Below are 25681 nucleotides of genomic sequence, written 5' to 3' on the forward strand. Positions count from 1 at the left end.
GCCTTTTCTCTGTTTAGATGATCTACAGTTAATGTAATTATTGATATTATTAGATTTATGTCCATCTTCTTGCTATTTGCTTTTTCTTCATCCCATATGTTTTTTCTTTCCTCATTCCTCTTTATCTGCCTTTATTTATAATTTTATTTTTATTTTGCATTTTATCTCTTTTGTTGGATTATTAACTATGACTCTTTGTTTTGTTCTTTTATTGATTCCTTTACACTTTATAGTATACACTTGTGACTTTTCACAGCCTACCTTCAAGTGATATTATTCCACTTAAAGATAATGTAAGAACCTGATAATAGTGTACTTCCATCTCTTCCATCCGGGCTTTTGTGCTATTGTCATGCATTTTACTTTTACATACGTTCCAAATCCCAGACAGTATAGGTATCGCTTTTGTTTTAATACTCAATTATGTTTTTATATAATTTAGTTTCATTTTTGTTTTGAGAATACACACAGCAGAACAGACACCAATTCAATAACTTCTACATGCACAATTCAATGACACTGATTATGTTCTTCAGGTTATGCAACCATTCTCATCTTCCGTTTCTGAACTGATCCTCCCGCATTAACTTAAACTCACTGCACCTTAAGTTTCCTATCTAATCTTTTGAGTTACTGTTGTCAATTTGATCCCATATAGATTGTTCTTAAAAGACTACAATGCTCAAGGCAGGCATTCTTTACTATTTAAGCTACGATTGGTTTTAAGAAGACTTCAGGGGTATTTTTTGGTTTAAGTTTTAAAGGTAACCTCACGGCAATAGTTCCAGGGGTTCATCCAGCCCTGGATTTCATAAGAGTTTGAAATTTTCTTCAGCTTTTTTCTCCCTTTTGATTAGGATTCTTCTATAGCATCTTTCATTAAAACTTTCAGTAATGGTAGCTGCCGGGCACCATCCAGTTTTTCTGGTCTCATGGCAAAGGAGGCAGTTGTTCATGGAGGCAATTAGCCTCACATTCCATTTTCTCCTCCTATTCCTGACCCTCCTCCTTCCTCTGTTGCTGCAGGTGAGTTGATACCAATCGTTTTACCCTGAATGGCCACTTGCAAGCTTTCTAGACCCCAGAGAATATGCATGAACTAGGAGATAGGACAAAAACACTAGACTGATATTCAGCCAATTAACTGGGATGTCCCATGAAGCCATAACCCGAAGCCATCAAACCAAGGAACCAAATCCCATGAAGTGTTTGTTGGAACATAAGCAGACTCAGCAGCTGCTTATATGTACATTGTTGTAAACATATCAATCACACAACTATTTGCCAATTAAACGTTTTACAGATGTACAACATGTGGACAGCAAATACTTAATCAGCTGTGCATCTCTATCCTTAATGCGATTTTTCCATCACTGTAAATCAAAACTTGGGACCCCGTATGCAATCATTCCCTCCCCTTGTGCCATTTCTGAGGTTCCATCTCCTCCCTGAAACCCCTCAGACATGGCACAGGGGCTCCTGAGCTTTCCTCTCCCCCAACCCCTCCTCCACCGCTGAGCCTGACCCCTGTGGAAACCAAGGCTGTATAGAAGACATCTTCATTCCTCCATGGATAACCAGCCTCAGGGTCAGATTTCCCTGTCCCACTCAGACCACAGCCAGACCCATCCTGAATGCCAGAGCAGACCGGTGGTGCTCCCAGGTGACTACAGACTGAGGGCCAATGACAAGAGTTCCCTGTTTACCCTCTCAGCCTGGACCTCCGCAGGGTCCCTGGACTTCCAGTAGCAGGACAAGGCTCCACACACAAGAAGGCTTCCCCATCCAGGGTCCAATTCAGGTGAGAAGTGTTTCTCCAAAGCCACATTGACATAGATGTCTTCTCCCATTGAATGGCCGTGGACTTGGGCCTCAGTGCAGACCAAGGTCTTCAGACCCTAAGAGTTGCTTTACAGTTCTGGAGCTGTCCCCGAAATATACCTCTTTCCTCAATACCCAGTCCCACAGGCTCCCAGGGCGGGACCTAGGACTCTTGAGTTCCTGTCACTTATTCCTGTAGCTGATTCTGGAAATGGTGGCTCCTACTCCCGGCAATCAATGAGTGAGTCTCCAGACCTGGAATCTGGGGAGGTACCCCTGGGGCCATTAAGTTCCCAAAGGAGAGGAGACTCCTGGAGAACTGAAGAGAGCGAGGAAATTATCAATGCCAAAAGGAGGGGAGAGGAAGAAGCCAGGGAGGACAGCAGAACACAGAGGGCTGGCACAGGAGACACCTGCGGAGAGGAGTTTGAAGAGGGTTCCCAAGAACTGGGCCACATGAGTGAGAGACAGGTGCCTGCGCCACCATGAGTGGACCAGCCCTAGTCCCCAATTCCCCTCACAGATATGTGTGAGCTCAGCCCCAAGCAACCTGCAGTCATGGCCTCAGTCGTGCCTTCATTACCGACAACAAGGAGAGTTGCTGTACTAGACCCAGTGGCCCTAGAGGACCATGAGGAAGACATGGGGACTGTACACCATCCTGGACACAAGGATCTCAGCAGTAAGATGTATTCCAGCTGACCGACTACCCATTTCCCAGTATCCCAGGGCTGGCCCTGTCCCCTCTCCAGCTCCCACCCATGGATTCTGGGATTCTTCCTCTTTCTCCTTCAGATCCCAGCACCAGGATCTTAAGTCTAGATGCCCTCAGACCCTACTCTCTGCTACCCAACCCCTGAGCTTAGGAACTCTATAGCCCCGGCCTCAAAGTTCAGTTTTGGTGGCTGGTCCAGTGGTTTGGGGGTCACAGGAAGGGAAGGCTCCTCAAGGCTACACATGCTGTGGCTAAGCCAAGGCTTCGAGCTGGGCAGCAGCTGCATGTTCTGGTGCTAGGGCTCTGGCTCCTATGGAAGGACTTCCCTATTGACCACCCTACGACCTGGCTGAGCATCCATACTCCTGAGGCACCATATGCACCAGAGACAGCAGGTGTGCATGGCACTGCCTGTCCACTACATGGGTGAGGCTGGACCAGGGCAGGGTGCCACCGAGGGTTCTGCTGGTTGCAGGTGGGCCTCATGGACACAGCATAATTAGTGAGACATTGAGGATGAAACCTCTGCTGGTGGAAATGTGCACAATTACATACCAGTGCTAAGTAACTCCTCCCCACCCCCTACTTAGCATTGCCAGATTAGAAGCAATTAAAAAAAACAAGGTCACACGATAACTATGAGCCCAAGAGACAGAAAGGACGACATGAACTAGAGACTTACATCATCCTGAGACCAGAAGAACTAGATGGTACCCGGCCACAACCAATGACTGCCCTGATAGGGAGCACAACAGAGATCCCCTGAGGGAGCAGGAGAACAGTGGGATGCAGACCCCAAATTCTCATAAAAAGACCAGACTTAATGGTCTGACTGAGACTAGAAGAATCCCAGCAGCCATGGTCCCCAAACCTTCTGTTGGCCCAGGACAGGAACCATTCCCGAAGACAACTCATCAGACATGGAAGGGATGGGACAATGGGTTGGAGAGAGATGCTGATGAAGAGTGAGCTACTTGTATCAGGTGGACACTTGAGACTGTGTTGGCATCTCCTGTCTGGAGGGGAGATGGGAGGGTAGAGAGGGTTAGAAACTGGCAAATGTCATGAAAGGAAAGGCTGGAAGGAGGGAGCAGACTGAGTCATTAGGGGGAGAGTAAATGGGAGTATTTAGTAAGGTGTATATAAGCTTATATATATAAGTTTACATGTGACAGACTGACTTGATTTGTAAACTTTCACTTAAAGCACAATAAAAATTATAAAAAAAAAAATCAAGACACCCTACATCCTTCCAACAACACAGTATCCTTCCTTAAAGCCGTAGAAGTTACTGCCATCTGTGTTTGTCTTTGGGTTGTGAACACAGGTCAGAGAAGCCCTCACCTCACAGCAGGCTGCTCTAAGCAGTTAGTTAAAATGCAATTCTATGGACTAGGCCTTGTTCACCTGTGAGAAGTGAAGGAAGAGCTGTATTTTGGCAAAGTTCAAGGCCTGTCAGTAGATCTTGCATTCCCTACTGGATTTCTGGGTTGAAATCTATGAGTTAATTGATGCATGTTTCCTCCCTTCCTCTCAGAAATCAAAAGTCACGAGAGTGTAGAGATTCAGGAATTTCAAATCTATCTTAAAAGAAACTAGTCAGGGTTTCAACTCCAGTGATGGCAGCTTGGACTGTTTCAGACCACCCCCCCCCCCCCCAGGACAACTACAAAAGCTGGTCAAGAGGTAAGAACATCCACTTGAAGGTACTGGAGTTACCAGGGCAATGAAGACTTGGTGGAGCCAGATTTAGAAAGAAGAAATCCCAGATGTGTGGGCCCAATATTTGTAGCAGTCTTTGCTTCAAAGCACTTGTCAAATTGAGTGGTAGCTGAGAGTCTGAGAAGCTGAGTAAGCCTTTTGGCAGATGCTAGAGGAAGAGAGAGAAAAGCCGAAGCACTGAATGTTACACAGAAGTGTAAACGAATGACCTGTTACTATGCACATACACATGGATGAATTCTTCTAAAAAAAAAAAAAGTGAACAAAAAAAGTCAGACACAGAAGAGCAGATATCAGGTGATTCCATCTGTATAAATTCAAGAACACACCAAACTAACTGATGAATTAAACCAAATCTGTTGCTGTCGAGTTGATTCTGACCCTATAGAACACAGTAGAACTGCCCCCAGAGGGTTTCCAAGAAGTGGCTGGTGGATTTGAACTGCAGACATTTTGGTAAGCAGCCAAGCTTTTAATCACTGGGCCACCAGGGCTCCATATTGGGCACAGGACCCAGGAACTGCTTGCTTAACAAACCCAACCGCTGAGGCTGATACACATCTACGTTGAGAATTTCTGGTCTACATTCTTGCTACTAGAAGACTAATCTGAAGACTGGCAGCATCAGCATCAACCTTGTTACAGACTCTTATGCTCTATTCCAGACCTTTTGAATATTAATGAGATTTCCAGGTGATTCCCGTGCACAGTACAGTTTAGACTCCCTGATCTGTGTGCTTTATAGACACAGTACCAGAACTCTCCAGTCTGCATTTTGAGTGTGGGCTTATCAGATTGCTTAGCAATGGACAGTCCAGGGTTCAGTCTTTATTTCTTTCTCTTCTGTAGCTAATCACTCTCTTGGTGATTTCATCCATATTCAAAGCTTTAAATATAATTGATATTATGCTTTATTTCCCAAATCTATTTCTACAGCTCAGGCTTTTCCCTAAAGTCTAGACTCGTATATCCAGCTGACACCTCAAAAAACTGACATTTCTAATAGGCATCTCAGATATAACATCTCTGAAACTGCATGCCTGCGATGCCCCTTCTCAAGCATACTCCTCCCAGAGTCTCCCCATCTCTACTGACATCAGCTCCATCTTCCTATTTACACAGACCAAAACAGTTGGTGTCCTCCTTGGTTCCTCTCTCTTATACCACAAATTTTGTCCATGAGGAAATCCCGTAACATCCAGCAGAATGGGAATTCCAGAACACTTAATTGTGCTCATGAGGAACTTTTACAGAGATCAAGAGGCAGTTGTTTGGACAGAACAAGGGGATACTGAGTGGCTTAAACTCAGGGTTGTATTCTTTCACCATAGCTATTCAGTCTGTATGCTAAACAAATAATATGAGAAGCTGGACTATATGAAGAAGAGTGGGGCATCAGGATTGGACGAAGACTCATTAACAACCTGCGTTATGCAGATGACACAACCTTGCTTGCTGAAAGAGAAAAGGACTTGAAGCACTTACTAATGAAGATCAAAGAGCACAGCCTTCAGTACGGATTACACCTCAACATAAAGAAAACAAAAATCCTCACATCTGGACCAATGAGTAACATCACTATGAATGGAGAAAAGATTAAAGTTGTCAAGGATTTCATTCTACTTGGATCCACAATCAACAGCCATAGAAGCAATAGTCACGAAATCAAAAGACGTATTGCATTAGGTAAATCTGCTGCAAAGGACCTCTTTAAAGTGTTGAAGAGCAAAGATGTCACCTTGAAGACTAAAGTGCGCGTGACCCAAGCTATGATATTTTCAATCACATAATATACATATGAAAGCTGGACAATGAATAAGGAAAACTGAAGAAGAACTGGTGCCTTTGAACTGTGGTATTGGCAAAGAATATTGAATATACCATGGACTGCCAAAAGAACGAACAAATCTGTCTTAGAAGTAGTACAACAAGAATGCTCCTTAGAAGCAAGGATGGTGAGACTGCATCTTACATACTTTGCACATGTTGTCAGGAGGGATCAGTCTCTGAAGAAGGACATCATCCTTGGCAAAGTATAGGTTCAGCAGGAAAGAGGAAGACCCTCAATGAGGTGGATTAACACAGTGGCTGCAACAATAAGCTCAAGCATAAAGATTATAAGGATGACTCAGGACTGGGCAGTGTTTTGTTCTGTTGTGCACAGGGTCACTATGAGTCAGAACCGACTTGACGGCACCTAACAACAACAACAAAAATGTAACATCCAACTTCAAAATATATACAGAGTCCAACCACTTCCCACTCTTTCCATTGCTTACACCGAAGCAAAGCAACCAACATCTCTAGCTGGAATGCGGCACGTTTCTCGGATTTCCTCCTGCCTTGCTCACCCCTTGCTTCTTGATTCTATTCTCAGCACAGAAGCCAGAGTGATCATTTCAAAAGAGGAGTCACACCATATCTCTCTTTAGCTCAAAACTGTCCTGTAACTCCCCATCTCACTCAGTAAAAGTCAGAGCCCTTCCTATACCCTCAGGGCCTACACAATCTAGCAGCACTTCTGACCTCATTCCAATGGCTCTGTTGCAGCTACACTGCCCTCCTCCCTGCTCCCAGAACACAGACACAGCCCTGCCCTGGTGTGTCTGAACTGGATGTCCCTCCCCTCCACCCCCGACCGGGGAAAGATTATTTCAGACATCTTCGTGGCTAATTCCTTTATGTTCTTCAAATCTTTCCTCAAAGGTCATCTTCTCAATGAAGCTCATGCTGACCACCTGAGTTACAATAGCCATCTTCCCTCTCCCGACATACCCACACTTTGAGTCATCTTCCCATAGCACTTAACACTCTCTAATCTAAACACTTTTATTTCTATGTTTCAGTGCAACAGGTTTCTTTAAATGGCGTTTCTGGCCCTGGGTTTGTAATCCTCTCAAAATGATTTGTGGGCCACAGTTTGACAAATGATTGTTCTCTTTGTGCCTTGCGGTGATCGTCTGTTTGCTAACCACATAAGTGGCTAGCAAGTATTGGCTGCTTCTATCTGCATAAGCAAGCAGCTTACAATCCATTCAATAGGACTGGTTGGTTTACATCCAGCCACTAGGATTGGCTGGATGCGTAGGTGTCTTAGGCTGGGTTCTCTATATATACAGAGAGAGACTTCTATCAAGGAAATGGCTCATGAGGGTGCAGAAGCTGTAAAGTCCCAAGTCCGTGGGTCAGGAAAAAGGCTTCTCCTGATTCACATAGCCACAGGGGCTGGTAAACCCAAGATCGCAGGCAGGAGAGCAGGGTTGCTGCTCACAGTCTGTGAAGATCGTTGAATCCCAATATCAGCAGGCAAGACCACAGGTAAGCTGCTGGCTCAAGTCCCAAGAACCAGAGGTCAGACCAACAGGAGCCAGCTTCAGGATCCAGAGTGAGCCCCAGAGCCCCTGTGTGAATGTATGCCCACACTCAATGCAGGCCACGATGCCAAGAAAATTCCCCCTCAACTGATTGGCTACTCACGGCAGATGCCATCATGGGGGTGATCACATATTAACTCTCAACAGGGAAGTGCTCACATTATCTGACTGCCAAATCACTAAGAATCATGGCCCAGCCAAGTTGACAAATAATCTTAACCATCACAGTAGGCTTATGGAAAGCCACACCTTGAAATTAACAAGCAGTTTGTCTATCGAAGTAGGCAGTCTCATGGAAGTTTGTGGGGGGCCTCCTGATTAACAAGAGTCTAGAGAAGAGTGTGTCTTTTGGGCCTGGGGTATCTTAGCTGAGAATCTCCTAGACATCCCCTCAAAAGAGTTATAATATGGGTAAAGGGCTGTAACACTGAGCTGATAACACTGAAGACTGAGAAGAAACAATGCCAAAGCCAGTGGCAGAGGCCTAGAAGGGGCCCAGGGCAGAGCTGGTAGCAAAGGTCCAGTAGGGATCCAACGGCAGAGACAGCAGTCAGGGCAGCGGTAGAAAAACTGGCCTATTGAGCAGATGGCGGCCAAGCTGGCTTGCGTTTGGCAAAGTAAACTCCCTGGCTGTGCTGAGAACAATAACCCTAAGGGCCAAGAGGTTGCCCTCAGAGGTTTGGGCATGCACTGCACAGATTGTTGTTGGTAGGTGCTGTTGAGTCGATTTTCGACTCACAACGACCTCATGTGACAAAGTAGAACTGCCCCCATAAGGTTTTCTAGGCTGTAATCTTTACAGAAGCAGATTGTCAGGTCTTTTTCCCACAGAGGCCCTGAGTGGGGTGCTAACCACCAACGTTTCAGTTAGCAGCCAAGTGTTTAACAGTTGTACCATCGGTGCTCCTTCACTGTACAGGTGTTGCCTGTAAACAGTTTTCCATCAAGAGCTGTCCTAATGCTAGCTTAAGCCTGGCACTGGCTCAGGGTTGTCCCCAAAGCTGCTGGTTGAGAGTTTGACCGTGTTACAGTGGTCCAGACCCGGCCAAGGACAGCCACAGAGAGGCAGTGCAGAGAGAGACAGAGAGAGGACAAACACAGTTATGCTGCAGCTGACCTGAGATGGCGACACACTTGGCTTAGAGAAATACACAGCTGCTAACACCTGATTCGCAGTATGACCACCCAGTCACACAAAAATGGACATGGGTAATTTGGGACGAGTAAACGGGCCCCCCTTTTAGACATAAGTGGGTTCCTCTCCTACAATGCTAAATGGGGTATTTGTGGGGATGGAAGGGACTGGTTCACTTCAAATATGTTCCTATTGGTTTTGGTTTGCTTTATGTAAATAATAATAACACCTTTTGATTGCAAAAAATTTGTAAAGAGTCTTTGTGTGTACGACCCAATCCGATTGGGCAGCAGACTCCTTATACTAACAGTCTCATGATTGCTTAGAATTTAGGATACATTCTGCGTGTATGCAAATGAGTATGCACACACGTGGGGCACAGGCCTGGTCCACACTCAGCTCCTCCACAGCATCCTCCTGTCCCCACTTGTGACAGAATCTGCATAGCGAAGATGCAAATTCTGGAAGGTTCTCAGATCTTCCATTTATTTCCTCTTTCAAATTTTGAGTATTCCTCAATGTTTTGGGTTCACCTTTAAGTAACCCATCAACCCCACCTCTCAACAAGAAGTTGAAAAAAATTCATATCCAGATTCTAATTTCAATATGGAAGTGAGAACCTGTAACTCAGAGTAACACAAAGTTATGATAGGGATGGAGAGGTTCTAGCCCTGCCTGGGATGGAACAAGAACATTGATCAGGGAAAGGACACAAGTCAGTGTGGGGAGGGGGTCCTACTGGGCAGGGGTGGGCTAGTCTCCCCACATCCTCACATTATGCTGATGGAACACAGACATATTCAGACACCGGTTGCAGAAAGATAAGTCAGGGGTTCTTGAAGTCACAAAGTGAGATGTCAACAAATCTTGTTTATCACTAAGTCCCTGACAAGGCAGGAGTCTCACGCTACAGAAGAAAAGGACCAGTAAAAAGTACAGATGCACAATGGTTCAGTGCTCAGCTGCTAACCCCTAAAGGTTAGTGGTTCGAACCCACCCAGTGGCAATGTGGGAGAAAGGCCTAGAGATCTGCTCTGTAAAGATTACAGCCTAGAAAACACTATGGGGCAGTCCTACTCTGTCACATGGGGTCTCTAGGAGTCAGAATCCACTTAACAGCAACTAACAACAACAACAACATTGGACTGGGCAGCTAGGGAGGAGGAGCGGTCAGCTTCTCTGTGACACACCTGTTCCGTTATAAGGATGAAACTTCTGCAGCATCTTCTTCATGGTGGACTTGCTACTGATTATTACGGAAGAGTGAGCTCACTCTGCAAGCCCAGAGGATCCAGAGAGCATCCATTGGGAAAACCGTGTTCCAATTTGCAGAATCTCAGGTTTTCCCACAAGGCCCTGATGCTCATAACAGGCCTGCTTTGGCTGAGCTTTCAAACATCCCTGGAGTTCTACACTCTAAATGTTAGGTTGTCATCCTGCCGTTCACTCTACCTGCCCTTCCTCTACAGGAGGTAAAGACCTCTATGAGCTACTGCAGAGGCTCTCACACGTGGGGAATAACAAGCCTCAAATTCTCATTATTTCTCCAAGGGCATTGATACAACTTAATATTAACCAGCCAACTCCTTGTCTTTCTGGGCATATCCCCCTCCCCCACCCCCCCCCTTGTTATTTTTCAAAGGCTTCTATCATCACACTTGCCACAGCTTTCCTCCACACCAGGACTTTTTCTCCAGTCCCCACCAGTCAAACCCTTATCAGTTGAGCTGCCACCTTGTGCCAGGGACCCTCCATGCCTCACCTACTGCCAGGATGTCATCCTCTTGGCCTGCCAGGTGGTGGGTGAGCCAAATCCCCATCTTTTCTCAGGCCACTCCTGATAGCATTTGTAATAGTTAGGGTCCTCTGAGGAGCAGACACCAACACAGAATTAAATGCACAAGAATTTTAGTAGTGGAAACATCTGTGAAAAAATGGGGAGGGAACTAGATAAGGCAGGAAGAGTCACCAGACCATGTTGCAAGTCTGAACCCAAGTGAAGGAGAAAGGGAATGAATGGTAGCTAGAATTGTCCTAGATGTGGTGAGGTCTAAGGAAAGTTCAGTAAGGGTATCAGGAAGCACTTAAGGCAAACAAAGTCAGCCTTCCATGGAGGACTGGTCCTGCCTTAGTTTCACTGCTGTTCTCAATCACTGCCTGGAAGAAGCCTGTGGGAATTGTGTTCTCAGCACAAACATGGCAACGGATTTCAGGAGGCAGTACCTGGGCCATCAGTCAGTCATGTTCCCTCTAACTAAGGTTCTGTGATGCGCATTCTCATGGCTGCCACGGTGATGCAGTTCAGACCAAAAGTTGACGATAAAGGAGAGAGATGGGGAAAAGTTGCTGGATCGATGCCTCCAAGTGGATGAGGAGGGATGAGATCTAGGGCACCAGCAGAGGGACGGGCTCTGCTGGGAGCAGGGACAGCTGACCAGTGATGACAGACTGGACGTCCATCCTGCAGTTCAAATGCAAGGACATGAGTAGATGGTGCTTGCCATCTGTAAAAGTTGTCTTCTGATGTGTTCAGTGTTCTCAGTAAAGTAGGAAGCGAAGTCATTCACCAAAATAGAATGGGGAAGGAGAGGTGTGTAGTACTCACCTAGGATGGGAGGAGACTGAGTGAATTCTGCAAGCACAGGTGACCGCTGGGCAACAGTGTGGGCACCCCTGAGGTCTGGGTCATGGAGAGCAGTCACGTGTCTGTGTGTTTATCTTTAGCCTCCTCTAGTTGCCTGAGGACAGGGGCAGAGATAGAGATGTTCCAGTGACCCTGAGCCAGGAGCTAGAAGAGTCAAGAAACATGGGGGTCACAAGAGCCGAAAGGTGGAAACAAAGGAAATGTCCATCAACGGATGAATGAATAAACAAAATGTGGCATATACATACCATGGACTATTACTCAGCCATAAAGGAAAATGGTGAGTCCATTAAGTCAGTCACAAAAAGGACAAATACTGTATGATCTCACATGTATGAAATAGTATATAGAATTCAAAAATTATTAGTGCCACAGGAGGACTTCTTGAAGATGAACATAAGCCTCCCCTCTTGTCCTGCGTTTTCATGCCCTCTTCCCCTGTGGTGGAGCCCTGGTGGCACAGTGGTTAAGAGCTCACCTGCTAACCAATAGATCAGCAGTTCTAATCTATCATCCACTCCTTGGAAGCCCCATGGGGTAGATCTACTCCGTCCTTTGAGTCAGAATTAATGGCTTTTGTGGGCTTCCCCAGAGGGAGGGGAAGAGAGGGAGTTTTTGCTTAGGGGCTCTGAGTTCATGTTGATCGTGGTGGAATAATTTGCAAAAGGATAGCGAGAATGGTTTCACAATTTGAAGAATGAAATCAACATCACTGAATTATACCTGTAGAAATTGTTGGATCCGCGTATGTCTTGTTGTATATATTTGCACCTCAATAAAAAATATTACAACAGTCAAGAAATGTGGGGAATGGTTCAAGGTCCATAGGTGAGAGCTACAACGACAGGAGGAGGGGCTATAACCTAATGACAGAAGATTCACAGTTGGGGACATTAGGGAGGAGGGAGGGAAAAAGGTCTGAGAGCAGCAAGGAGGAGAAAGGATGTCCACCTGTCTCCACAACCAGGAGTACAAGGCCTGCAAGGGAGGAAACACACCCTGTGTGAGCAATTTTCATCATTGTAACTATTAACTGTTCTGTCATTTTCAGTTTTTTAAACTCTGAATTTGGGGGAATGTCCTTCTACAAATTTCTTTATGAATTATTTGGTGAGGGCATTAATGTCAATGTTTATGTAATGCACTGAACTTATAGAATGCTGTCTGTGTGAAATATCTTTGAAATGTAGTGAGATTTAATTTATAGGCTATTACTTGTAATTATTTAAAACCTACTAGTTGTACTTCAGAAAATTGTGTATTTGATTTTTGGTGTGGGGTTACATATAGGCAAGCGGCCAGGTGGGTGGACAGGCAGGCAGGCACACAGAGATACAATGGGTTATGGGTATTAGTCAGGTCTTCTATAGCCGATATACGTTTTTTTGTGATTTTTAACTGACATGACATTCACGCAACATAAAATTCACCATTTTAATGTGTACAGTGTAGTGGATTTTTAGTATATTCACCAACATTGTGCAACAACCACCCCTATCAAATTCCAGAAAATTTCTATCACCCCAAAAAGAAACTCGGATCTGTTAGCAGTCATTCCCAATTCCCCACTTCCTCCCATCCCCTGGCAAACACTAATCTACTTTCTTTACTTCACATGCTGTTTTCTGTCTGCATGGATCTGCCTATTCTGAGCGTTTTATATAAATGGAGTCATTTTCAAATTGGACACTTATTATATAGGGACTTTCATTCACTTAGTATAACGTTTTCAAGGTTCATCCATGTTATCCATGTTATAGCATGTACCAATACTTTCTTCTTCTTACGTAACATTCCACTGTATGGATGTACCATATTTTGTTATCCACTCTTCAGTTGACGGGCATTTCGTTTTGTTTTCACTTTTTGGTTCCTATGAAAAATCACGTTCTGAACATTCATTAACTTTTTTGTTCAAGTTTTTGTGCGAACGTATGTTTCCCATCCTTTAGTGTATGTACTTAGGAGTGACATTGCTGGGTCATATGGTAATTCTGTTTATCTTGTAGAACCGCCAAACTGTTTTCTATAGCAGTTGCACCATTTTATATTCCCACCACAAATGTACGAGGATCCAATTTCTCCACCTCTTTGCCCAGGCTTCTTATTTTCTTTTTTCCTTTAGCCATCAGTGAAGTCCTTTCTCCTTGTGGTTTTCATTTGCATTTCCCTAATGCCTAAGGATGTTAAGCAACTTTTCACGTGCTTATTGTGTGTCTTCTTCGAAGAAATGTGCATCTTCTTCAGGAAAATATTTATTCAAATTCTTTGCACATTTTTCTAATTGGGTTATTTATCTTATTACCTTTCTATTGATGAATTGTAAAAGTTCTTTACATATTCTGGGTAGTGGTGGTGGTGGTGTTAGTTGCCGTCCATTCCCACTCATGAGACAATTCCCACTCATGGCGACCCCATGCGTACAGAGTAGAACTGGTCCATAGAGTTTCCAAGGCTGTGATCTGTTGGAAGCATATCTCCAGGCCTGTCTTCTGAGGCTCCTCTGGGTGGGTTCAAACCTCCAACCTTTCAGCTAGTAGTCAAATGCTTAACCATTTGCACCTCCCAGGGACTCATCTTTCTCTCTTACTAAGGTTAAAAAACACATGTCTATAAGACTTCAGAGAGGCATTGGTTGTTCAGTGGTAGAGTTCTTACCTTCCAAGCAGGAGACCCAGGTTTGATTCCCAGCTAGTGTACCAGGAGTGCTTATTGGGCTTTTTACTACCTACGCAGACCTTTTCCTGGACCTTGCAGAAAACTGGGAACCTTTAAAAAAAAAAAAGCCACTGTCATCAAGTAGATTCCAACTCATAGTGACCCTACAGGACAGACTAGAACTGTCCTATAGGGTTTCCAAGGAGAGGCTGGTGGCCTAGAACTGCCAACCTTTTGGTTAGCAGCCCGGCTCTTAATTACTGGGCCACCAGGGCCCCATAGTGGAAACTCAAAACGAAAATAAAACAAACTCATTGCCATCAAGTCAATTTCTACCCTATAGAGCAGAGTGGAACTGCCCCAAAGAGTTTCCAAGGAGCAGCTGGTGGATCGAATTGCAGACCTTTTGGTTAGCAGCCAAGATTTTAACCACCGCACAACCAGGACTCCATATTGGGCACAGGACCCAGGAATTGCTTACTTAACAAACCTACTCTTGAGGCTGATACACATCCATGTTGGGAATTCCTGGTCTACATTCTTGCTACTAGAAGAGCAATCTGAAGACCAGCAGCATCAGCATGAACCTTGTTACAAGTATAGAACCTCATGCTCTACTCCAGATGTCTTAGTTATCTAAGTGCTACTACAAAAGAAATACCACAAGTGGATGGATTTAAAAAACAGACATTTATTCTTTCACAGTCTAGAAGGCTAGAAGTCCAAATTCAGGGTTTTTGCTCCAAGGCAAGGATTTTCCTTCTGCAGATTCTGGGGGAAGTTCCTTGTCATCAATCTTCCCCTGGTCTAGGAGCATCTCAGCACAGGGACCCTGCATCCAAAGGACATGTTTGCTCCTGGCACTACTTTCTTTATGGTAGGAGGTCCCACTGTCTCTCTGCTGGCTTCTTTCTTTTATATCTCAAAAGAGATTAACTCAAGAGACAACCTAATCCTGTAGATTGAGTCCTGCCTTGTTAACATAAACGCCTCTCATCCTGCCTCATTAACATCATAGGATTTACAACACAGAGGATAATCATATCAGATCACAAAACCATGGACAACCACGCAACACTGGGAATCACGGCCTAACCAAATTGACACACATTTTAGGGGAACACAATTCAATCAATAGCATCTGGTAGCCACCAATGAATATTACACTCTGCAAGTATACTTATTTTTGGCTTTTTAAAAGTGAGATCATGCAATATTTGTCCTTTTGTGAGTGACTTATTTCACTCAGCACAATATCCTCCGGACTTCTCCACATTATGTTTTGAGTACTCATCATTATTCTTCATGGCTGGATAGTTTTCCACTGTATGTATGTATTACAATTTCTTTATCCATTCATCCATTGATGGGCACTCAGGTTGTTTCCATTTTTTTGCTATTGTGAATAGTGCTGCAATGAACATAGGTGTACCTGTCTTCTACAACTTTTATGGTTTTCATTTTCACACTTAAGTCTTTAATCCATTTTGAATTGGATTTTATGTATGGTGTTAGGCATAGAGCCTGATTCGTTCTTCTGTATGTGGTTATCCAATTTTCCCAGCTCTGTTTATTGAAGAGACTCTTCTTTCTCCATGAATGGATTTAGCACCCTTGACAAAAATCATACGACCATAGATGTATGGATTTATCTCTGCTCACTCAATTCTATTCCATTGGTCTATATATCTGCTATTACACCAGTACCAGGTTATTTTGATTACTGTAGCTTTATAGTACGTTTTGAAATCAGAAAGTGTGAGTTTTCCTACTTGATTCTTCTTCTTCAAGATTGCTTTAGATATTTGAGGTCGCTTGCCCTTCCATAGATATTGGAGGATTGACTCTTCCATTTCTGCAAAGAAGGCTGTTGTAATCTTGACAGGGACTACATTCATCTAAAAAACAACTTTTAAATGTTGTTTGAAGACCCCTCACCACCATGATCACTACTCTAATCACTGACATCAGTGGCTTCAATTCTGGCCGAGCAGCAGAAGTGCTTGCAGGGCTTATTACAAAATAGTCCTCTCCCTGGAAACACAGCCTCAGAATGTTGGTTCCACGGTCCAGGAATCACTTATTTAACAAGCCCTACAGCTGAGACTAATGCATAGCCATGTGGGAATCCTGGCCTATGCTCTTGCTACAAAAAATGTGATCTGAAGACCAGCAGCAACAGCACCAACAGAGATCGTGTTATAAATGTAGAATTTCATGCTCATCTCCAGACCATCAGAACCTTAAAACATTTCCAGGTGATTCTTGTGCACAGTAAAGTTTGGGACTCACAGTCTTAGTGACTTCTTTATTTTAATTGTACTTTAGATGGAGGTTTACAGAACAAACTAGCTTCTCATTAGACAATTAGAACACATATTGTTTTGAGACATTGGTTATCAACCCCACAACATGTCAACACTCTCCCCTGCTCAAACTTGGGTTCCCTATTACCAGCTTTCATTTCCCCTCCTACCTTGTAGCCCTTGCCCCTGGGCTGGTGTGCCCCTTTAGTCTCATTTTGTTTTCTGGGCCTGTCTGGTCTTTGGCTGAAGGGTGAACCAGACTTCATTACTGAGCTAAAAGAGTATCCAGGGACCATACTCTCAGGGTTTCTTCAGTCTCTGTCAGACCAGTAAGTCCACTTTGTTTGTTTTTGTTTTTTCTGGGTGTGTGTGTGTGTGCGCGCGCGCGCGTGTGTGTGTGTGAGAGAGAGAGAGTTAGAATTTTGTTCTACGTATTTCTCCAGCTCTATCTAGGACCCCCTATTGTGATCCCTGTCAGAGCAGTTGGTGGTGATAGCTGAGCACCATCTAGTTGTGCTGGACTCAGTCTGGTGGAAACTGTAGTACTTTTGGTCCATCAGTCATTTCCGCTAATCTTTCCCTTCTGTCCTTGATTTTCTTCATTCTCCCTTGCTCCAGATGGGGTGAGAGCAGTGGAGTATCTTAGTTGGCCACTTACAAGCTTTTTTTTAAATTTATTTTTAAAATTTATATACACTTTACTAAATATTTCTCCTAAATATCACTCATATATCCAACTGCCAATTGGAAAACGTCATTTACATTTCAGATAGATATCTGTCCTAGTCATCTAGTGCTGCTATAAGAGAAATACCGCATGTGGATGGCTTTAACAAACAGAAATTTATTCTCTCACAGTCTATAAAAGTCCGAATTCAGGGTGCCAGATCCCAGGAGTCTTTCTGTCTGTGTCACTTCTGGGGGAAAGTCCTTGTTGTGAGTCTCACCTGATCGAGGATCTTCTCAGGGCCGGGACCCTGGTTACAAAGGACATGCTATTCTCCTGACTCTTGTTCCTTGGTGGAATGAGGTCCCCATGTCTCTCTGCTCACTTCTCTCTTTCACATTTCAAAAGAGGTTGGCTGAAAACACGATCTAATCTTGTAGACTGAGTCCTGCCTCATTGAATAACTACCTCTAATCCTGCCTCATTAACATCGTAGGAGTCAGGATTTGCAACACATAGGAAAACTGTACCTGATGATAAAATGGTAGACAATCACATAATACTGGGACTCATGGACTAGACAAGTTCACACACATTTCGGGGGGGGGTATGTGGTTCAAACCATAACACCTCCCAAATCCATTTCTTCAGCCCAGACATTTTTCCTAAATATCACTCATATATCCAACTGCCAGACAGACAACCTCACTTGCATTTTTAATAAACATCTCAAATGAAACATTTCCTAAACCGAATGCTTGTGATACCCCCTCCTCTTTTCCACCTCTGCTGATGGCAGCTCCCTCTTTCTATTTGCACAGTCTAAAATATTTGGTGTCCTCCTTGACTCCACTTTTTCTCTCATACCCCAATTTTAATCCATTAGCAAATCTTGCAACGTTCAAGTTCAAAATATATCAAGAATCCAATCACTTTCCACTATTTTCACTGCTCACAGGCAAAACCACCAACATCTCTAGCTAGAAAATTGCATGGATATCCTAGTGTTTTCCTACTGCCTTGTCCATCCTCCACCTCTTGATTCTATTTTCAGCACAGAAGCTAGGGTGATCCTTTTAAACGGAGACCTACCATATCTCTCATCTGCTCAAAATTGTCTTGTAACTCTTCACCTCACTCTAAGGGGGAAAATACCCTGAGATCCTGAAGGCCCAACATGATCTGACCATACCTCTGATGTCATCTCAGTTACTCTCCGTTCCAGCCCTACTGTCCCCGCTGCTTCCAGAACACAGGCACGTTCCTGCCCTAGTGTCTTTGCACTGGATATTCCCGTGCCTGGAAGAACTTCCCCAGACATCCTCATGAATAATTCCCTCATGTCCTTCAAGTCTTTCCTCAAAGGCCACTTCTCAATGACATACATTCCGACCACCTAAGTTACAAAAGTCGTCTGCCTTCTCCTCTCACACCCACATTCAGCTTCCCCATTGCACTTCCCACTTTCTAAAACGAACACCTGTCTTATTGACTATGCTTATAGTGTCTCTCCCCACTAGAACACATGCTCCACAAGGCTGCCAATTTTTTGTGTTTTTAGTTCACTCCTGTTGCCCAGATGCAAATACAGTGTATCTGGCACTCAGCAACTATCAGCAGAATGATCACTGTGGGGTAGCGCACCTTCCTATGCTAGAGACGGTGTCTTCACTAATGTAGCCTCAGGACAAATGCTGTTTTGTGGCACCTGCAGCATGTCCACTCACACTGACTAACGTTGACTCTCCTTTCCTGTATATGCTGCTCTCTGCTCCCTGTCTCCCTCTTCTCCCTCCTGTCCACTCCAGCACACAGTCTCATTTCCCTCTGTAGACCAGACAAGAATGATCCTAGGGGTTATGGACGCTATTTTACAAACAATGGTGAACTTAAATTAGATTCTGCTTTATAAACTCACAAGGTTGGACTGGTTGGCACTAGGATTATAGACCTAAGGGCAGGGAGAGAGGGTAGGCAAGTGGAAGATGGAAACATAACAGAAATTTAACTAAAACAAGAAAACTGTTGGATGCCTCCTTTCTAATTCCAGAACTTATTCCTTAAAAATATTGGGGAAAAGGTAGAAAGAATAATCCAGGAAACAACCCCATGAGGAAAAGACCGGAACACATCTGAGAGCTCATTTCTCCATACCACGGAGACTCCTGTGTGCAGAGGCTGCCCTGGGCCTTGTGGGGACACTGAAAGGAAAAACGAATTCTGCTGCTGTCAGATGGGGATACCCAGAGGAGAAGGAGACCAGAAGTCGTGCACAAAACAAGAACAGGCATACCCTCTACAAAAACAAAGACACAAAAAATAAAAACACAAACCTTGGGGTCTGAGGGTCAGGCCAGGCCTAATCCAGCACACGAAGCCCTCACCGCCTGTCTTAGTTATCTAGCATTGCTATGAAAGAAAAACCACAAGTGGATGGCTTTAACAAAGAGAAATTTATTTTCCCAGTTTAAAAGGCTAGAAGTCTGAAATCAAGGTGCCGGGTCTAAGGGAAGGCTTTGCCTGTGGGCTCTGGAGGAAGGTCCTTCTCTCTTTGAGCTTCTACTCCTGGGTGAAGCTCAGGTGGCTTGGCATCTCTCTTCTGCCATCTCTACTTCTCTCCCTTGCTTCTTTAATCTCTTTTATGTTTGAAAAACGATGAACTCAAAATACAACCTACATTAATCTTTCATTAACATAACAAAGACAATCCATTCCCAAATGGGATTATAACCAACAGACATAGAGGTTGGAATTTACAACATGTGTCTTGGGCGATATAGCTCAATCCATAACACCGCCCAAGCTCTGAAGACAGGACAGGGCCTGGGCAATGCCTGAGTCCCTGTGATCACAGGTCCTACTGAGGAGACAAGAACAACGCAGCAGTGAAGATGACCCGATCAAGGAGTGACCATGTCAAAACCCAGGCTGTCCTGAACACAGGCCCCATTCACGTTCAGCTCCTCCACAGCCTTCTTCCATCCCTGCCTATGACAGACTCAGCAAAGCAAACAAAGGATTCTGGATGGTTCTCAGGTCTCCATTTATTTCCTCTTGGAGATTTTAAGTCTCATTATCTCCTTAATTAACCCATCAACCCTACTTCATGGCAAGAATTTAATAAAAAAAGATCATTCCCAGATTCTTGTTTTCAATATGTAAGTGACAACTTGCAGCTCAGAGCAAGAGAAGTTATGACAGGGATGGAGACATTCTGGCCCTGTCTCTGCTGGAACAGGAAATGCAGATCCAGGGGACAGGACACAGGTCAATGTGGGGACGGTGTCCAGGTGGGCAGAGGTGGGTTAGTCCCACCACATCCTGACAGGAACACTGGTACATTCAAACAACAGTTGCAGTAAGAGAAGTCCTAAATCACAAAGCGGGTGTGAACAAATCTTGCATCGGTCAGTCAGTCCCACACAAGGCAGTGGTCTTAAGCTAAGGAAGAAAGGAATCATGAACAAATTCAGGTCAGTCACTCTAAGTGTTGACACTCTGAACAGCCCACCAAAGATCAAAATATCCAGTTCCAAAGTATCCCCATAATGAAGTCTTGTCCCCTCTGCCCCAACCCGTTCCCCATGTCTGGCCCTCAGGGTCTCACCTTTAGAAGCCATGAGAGACATATCAGAGCCCTGGGCACTGTCACCGTCTAGAAAAGAACAAAAACATTATCTGGTCAGAGCCCACAGGAGGACATGAGACTAAAGGAGGAAATTTGAGGTGGGGGGCTCTCCCACGGGATCCCATCTACACTCTTCCAAGGGTCTCAGGATCAGCCCACATCCCTCACTTACTTGCAGCCTGCGTGGAGCTCCTTCCCTTTCCGCCTGTGGGAAGAAAACATCCTGTGAGAGACCAGGGAAGAGCCAGGACCATGAGGTCCTAGAGGAACCCACTAGTCATGGACCCCAGGCAAGTTTCCAGAACTGTGATTTCAGACTCAGGACAGGACAAGGAATTAAAACGAAAGGAGATATGTGGGGACTGGACCACCCACCCTCCTAGAGGTCTGTCCTCAGCAAGGGTTTTCCCTCTAATCTGTGACTATGGGCATCAGGTCCCCATCACCAGAAACATCTAAGGTGAAAATTTACCTTCATCTACACATGTGATTTACGTGTTTACAGAGGGCCCCAGACTGGGTAAGCATGTGTGTGTAGATGATACTTCCCAATAACGAGGCAGAACATGGGCAGACTCCTAGCTGGGGATTGAAATCCTCAAGTGTAATAAGAAAACTCAGACCCCACCCCATCTCTACCTGAGCTTCTCTTCCTCAAGATCACAACTGCAGCCACCACAGCTCCAACAACCAGTGCTCCAAAGAGCACCAGGCCAGCAACTATTCCCATGACGGGGATGGTGGACTGAGGGGGTGGCTCTGGAAGAGAAGAGAAGGTGAAGGGCCCTCACCCACCAGTCTCAGCCCTGACCCTGCTGGAGGTCTCCAGAAAGGCTCATCCTTTCCCTGAGAAAAGGCTCCATCCTCGTCCCCTTTTACCCCATCTCAAGATGAGGGGCTTAGGCAGCCCCTCATGTTGCACATGACACGTATATCTCTGCTCCTCTCCAGAGGGCACCACGATGGCCACCCACTTTTGGAAGGTCCCGTCCCCCGCAGGCCTAGTCTCCACAAGCTCCGTGTCCTGGGTCTGGTCCTCCCCGTCCCGCTGCCAGGTCAGTGTGATCTCAGCCGGGGAGAAACCCAGGGCCCAGCATCTCAGCATGACCTCATGGTCAGAGATGGGGTGGTTGGTCACATGTGCCTTTGGGGGATCTGAGGAGAAAGGTCAGAAAATTCAGAAACTCTGCATTATGTTCCATGGGCCACGGGAGCAGGGCTCATGTGACCATGCTGAGATTGGACAGAACATTTGGGTGGAATGAGGAAGTGTAAAACTCGGACACTAGCTTGGACTCAGGGGTCTGGAATACTTGATTCCTTGGAAAGTTCTAGAATCTAGGTGAGACTGCCCAGTATAACAGGTTCCACGTCTGAGGAGAACAGGGGCTTCTGGCCCTGCCCTGGGTGGTGACCAAGAAACTCAAAAAAGCTGGAGTCAGACCTCCAAAGAAGTCGGGTTTGGAGCAGAGAACAAGGGCTGAAAACAAGTCCCTGGGGGTTACCAAGGCCACTGCCAGAGTCAAAGAAACTGCTGACCAGTTATTTCAGGAATCATTTCCCCCACTATCCCTAGAGAGGCTGGATCCCTTAATTCTCCCTGAAAGAAATGTATGGTCTCTGGGTGAGTCACTCTCTAGTACAGATTTTACTAATATGGGCTGACTCCTCCCTCTCTCAGGCCCTTGGCGGCATGGGGGGGAGGTATTCAGGTGTCCATCCCTATGGGAGGCCTATTGGAGGAACAGCCTAAGCCAAGGGGAGACCTGGGAGTCGCCCCACAAGTCCACGTACCTGCACGCTGCAGAGACTCCTTCCCGTTCTCCAGGTATCTGCGAAGGCACTTCACACACGCACCCTCCAAGTAGGCCTTGACCCGATCTGCATACTTGTCAGCCTCCCACTTGCGCTGGGTGATCTGAGCGGTCGTGTCCGCCGCGGTCCAGGAGCGCATGTCCTGGCTCAGGGTGATGTAGTCGGCGCCGTCGTAGGCATACTGAGCGTACCCGCGGAGGAAGAGCCCGTCGGGGCCCACTTCACAGCCCTGTATCTTCTGGAAGGTGTGAGACCCTGACCCCGCCCCCGCCGTCAGCACCGCCCCCGCCGCCAGCCCCGCCCCCGCTGCCCGCACCGACGCCGCTGCCAGCACCGCCCCCAACACCCCGGGCCGGTGGCGATTGGTCAAATTCTTTTTGGGTCTAAACTGAATCGAATCCCCGCTGCTGTTGCCGGGTCGAAGGACCTGGAGGGTCCCGCGGCATCGGAGTGAGGTTCGGGCCCGGAGACTCAGGGCGACGCGGCCGTGGGGACGAGGAGACCCGTGACCTGCGACCCCGGCCCGGCGTTACTCACTCACCGGCGTCGCTCTGGTTGTAGTAGCCGCGCAGGTTCCGCAGGCTCACTCGGAAGTTCTGTGCGTTGCCCTTGACGGTCTGTGTCTCCCGGTCCCAATACTCCGGCCCCTCCCGCTCCATCCACGGCACCCGCGGCTCCATCCTTGGGTTCGCGGCGTCGCTGTCGAACCGCACGAACTCCGTGTCGTCCACGTAGCCGACGGAGATGAAGCGGGGCTCCCCGCGGCCGGGCCCGGACACAGCGGTGTCGAAATACCTCAGGGAGTGGGAGCCTGGGGGCGGGGAGCGGCTGAGACCACCGACCCCTCCCTCCCCGAGCGGGCCCGGGTCCGGGGTCGATGGGGGCGGGGAGGGGGTGACGGGTGAGGGGTGAGGGGTTTGTGGGCGGAGAAGGGGCGGCGGGAGGAGCAGGGCCGGGACAAAGTGAGGGGAGAGGGAGGGGAGGGGACGGGAGAGGGAGGGGAGGGGACGGGAGAGGGAGGGGAGGGGACGGGAGAGGGGGTCTGGGAGGGGGCAGATTCCCCGAGGGTCCTGCGTCCCGACCACGTGGTCCCCTCCTCCTCCCTTCGCCGAGGCTGTTTCCCTCCCGACCCCGCACTCACCCGCTCGGGCCTGGGTCAGGGCCAGGGGCCCAGAGAGCAAGAAGAGGAGGATCTGGGAAACTATCACCATGATCGACGGAGTCTGGAGTCTGGAAAGACTGAGTTCCAATGGGTCCTTGCGGAGCTTATAACCGGGAACGGAGGAGACACTGATTGGCTACTGCAGAAACCGGATACACAATGGGAGTGAGAACTGGCATCCCCTCATGTTGTCCAGACAGAAGGAACTGACACAGGTTGTGAAAAGGAGAAGTGAAACTCGGGGAGACCGGGAATCTCCAGCGCTTGGCTTCCTCACTCCAGACACTGCCCTCGTGGCCTGAAAGCCAAGCCCGGGCACTAGGAGTTTGTCCTGACCCCTGTCCTCCTGTACGGACCACTCTTTGTTCACACTGGCTCCCTGAGTCATACCCTGGGCTGTCAGAGGACACCGGGGAGAGACCCCCGGGCTAGGGCCAATCCATTTCCTACTCTCCCCTTCTTAGAATGCTTTTCCCTGAACTGGACTCCCTCCCTCCCACCTCTTATTTCTCCCCCCTGGACTTCTCTAGAATAAAATTCACCCCCAAAGAATCTGATGCCAGAGACTGAGCTCGCCTTAGGAATGAAGGTAGAAAGACCAGGGGTCTCCTCTTTAAACCTAGAATAGACTGTGTCTGAAGACACCAGATAAATATTTCCACAGAGACAAGTCTCTTTTTCATTAACAGCAGTAGGTAGGTAGCTCAATATTGATAACCCCAACAGGAATTTAACCTGTAAGAGAAGGGATTTTGTCCATTCATGTACAAATGTGTCTGAAAGACTCTGCAGTCAGGCTCGCAAAGTTCTGAAGTTTGACTTTCCCAAACAATGTATCTATGACTCCTGGGTTAGCGTGTATTAAAATTATCTTCATTTCCTATCTCTGAGTTTGTCTGAGTCCCACGTCTATCTTCAATACAAAGCAGCTCATGAAAGCACAATTCATTACTGCATATTTAACCAGAAGAGTGTAGGAACTTCAACGTCTTCAAAGTTGCAAGTGTTCAACAGTCAAAAATGCCTTCACCAGTGCACACGCATTGACTGTGTTTATGAATTGTTAACTTCTAAAGGATATAACCAAAAGCTTGGCAATTGGAGTCCTCTCAGGGACACTGGGGAAGAAAAAGGCTGTTGGTCTGTTTCCCTTAAGATTTCAGCCAAGAAAAGCCCATGGAGCAGTTCTACTCCAACACATGGGCTTTGGCATGAGCCAGTGCAAGACAACAACAAGGGATGTCCATATTTTATTGGGACACTTGGTACTGTTATTTTCTTTAACCTGGTTAACATGAGGGGGCAATTCATTTTTAGGTAGCCCCACAGAATATATTAAATATCCAATGCAAAGAATACCCAGCTAGATCCTTAAGTATACATATTAATTAAAAATCTATAAAAGGCAATACTTAAATTTGAGAATTCCAGTGCTTAGAATTCTTTGCTTCTGCTTCTTTCCTCCCCTCCTACTACTCCAGGGCTTTTCTCTGTCTCTCTCATCTCTCACTCAGGCCCTCTTCTCCCCTTGGTCTCAACCACCTCTCACTTTTTTTTTCCTACATCACTTTTTTTTTAATCAAACGTTTGATGTAGGTTTACAGAACAAACTAGCTTCTCACTAAATAGTTAGAACATATTGTTTTATGAAATTGATTAACCACCCCAGAACATCTCAACACTCTACCTTCTCAATCTTGGGTTCCCTGTGACCAGCTTTCCTGCCCCCTTCTGCCTTCTAGTCCTTGCCCCTGGGCTGATGTGTTCCTTAGTCTTGCTTTATTTTATGGACCTGTCTAATCTTGGGCTTATGCTTGAACCTCAAGAGTGACTTCATTACTGAGCTAAAAGGGTGTCCAGGAGCCAAACTCTCGGGGTTTCTCTAATATATATAAGACAAAGTCTCATCATACCACTTCTAAGGAGCATTCTGGCTGTACTTGTTTCAAGACACATTTGTTCATTCTTTGCCAGTCCATGGTATATTCAGTATTCTTTCCCAGCACCACAGCTCAAAGGCATCAATTTTTCTTT

General features: G+C 46.1%; 2 protein-coding genes across 3 annotated transcripts in view; both read right to left on the reverse strand.

Annotated features, from left to right (window-relative positions):
- The window catches only part of LOC126078111 (HLA class I histocompatibility antigen, A alpha chain-like), a 598109-nt gene that overhangs the window by 205920 nt on the left and 366508 nt on the right, over window positions 1-25681 (reverse strand). The window lies entirely within an intron of this gene.
- On the reverse strand, window positions 20069-23736 carry LOC126078167 (patr class I histocompatibility antigen, A-5 alpha chain-like). Of its 2 annotated transcripts, XM_049888345.1 has the most exons (8): window positions 23627-23736; window positions 23027-23296; window positions 22465-22740; window positions 21645-21825; window positions 21310-21429; window positions 20843-20875; window positions 20650-20697; window positions 20069-20483 (listed from the first exon to the last, which is right to left on the reverse strand). In XM_049888345.1, exons 1-7 carry the CDS (start codon window positions 23694-23696, stop codon window positions 20691-20693), a joined length of 957 nt encoding a protein of 318 aa, XP_049744302.1. In that variant the 5' UTR covers window positions 23697-23736; the 3' UTR covers window positions 20069-20483; window positions 20650-20690. The 2 variants fall into 2 exon arrangements, with proteins under 2 accessions (XP_049744302.1, XP_049744314.1); XM_049888357.1 differs by lacking the exon at window positions 21645-21825.

The sequence above is a fragment of the Elephas maximus genome, chromosome 1 (assembly GCF_024166365.1).
Source record: "Elephas maximus indicus isolate mEleMax1 chromosome 1, mEleMax1 primary haplotype, whole genome shotgun sequence".
Taxonomy (NCBI): Eukaryota; Metazoa; Chordata; class Mammalia; order Proboscidea; family Elephantidae; genus Elephas; species Elephas maximus.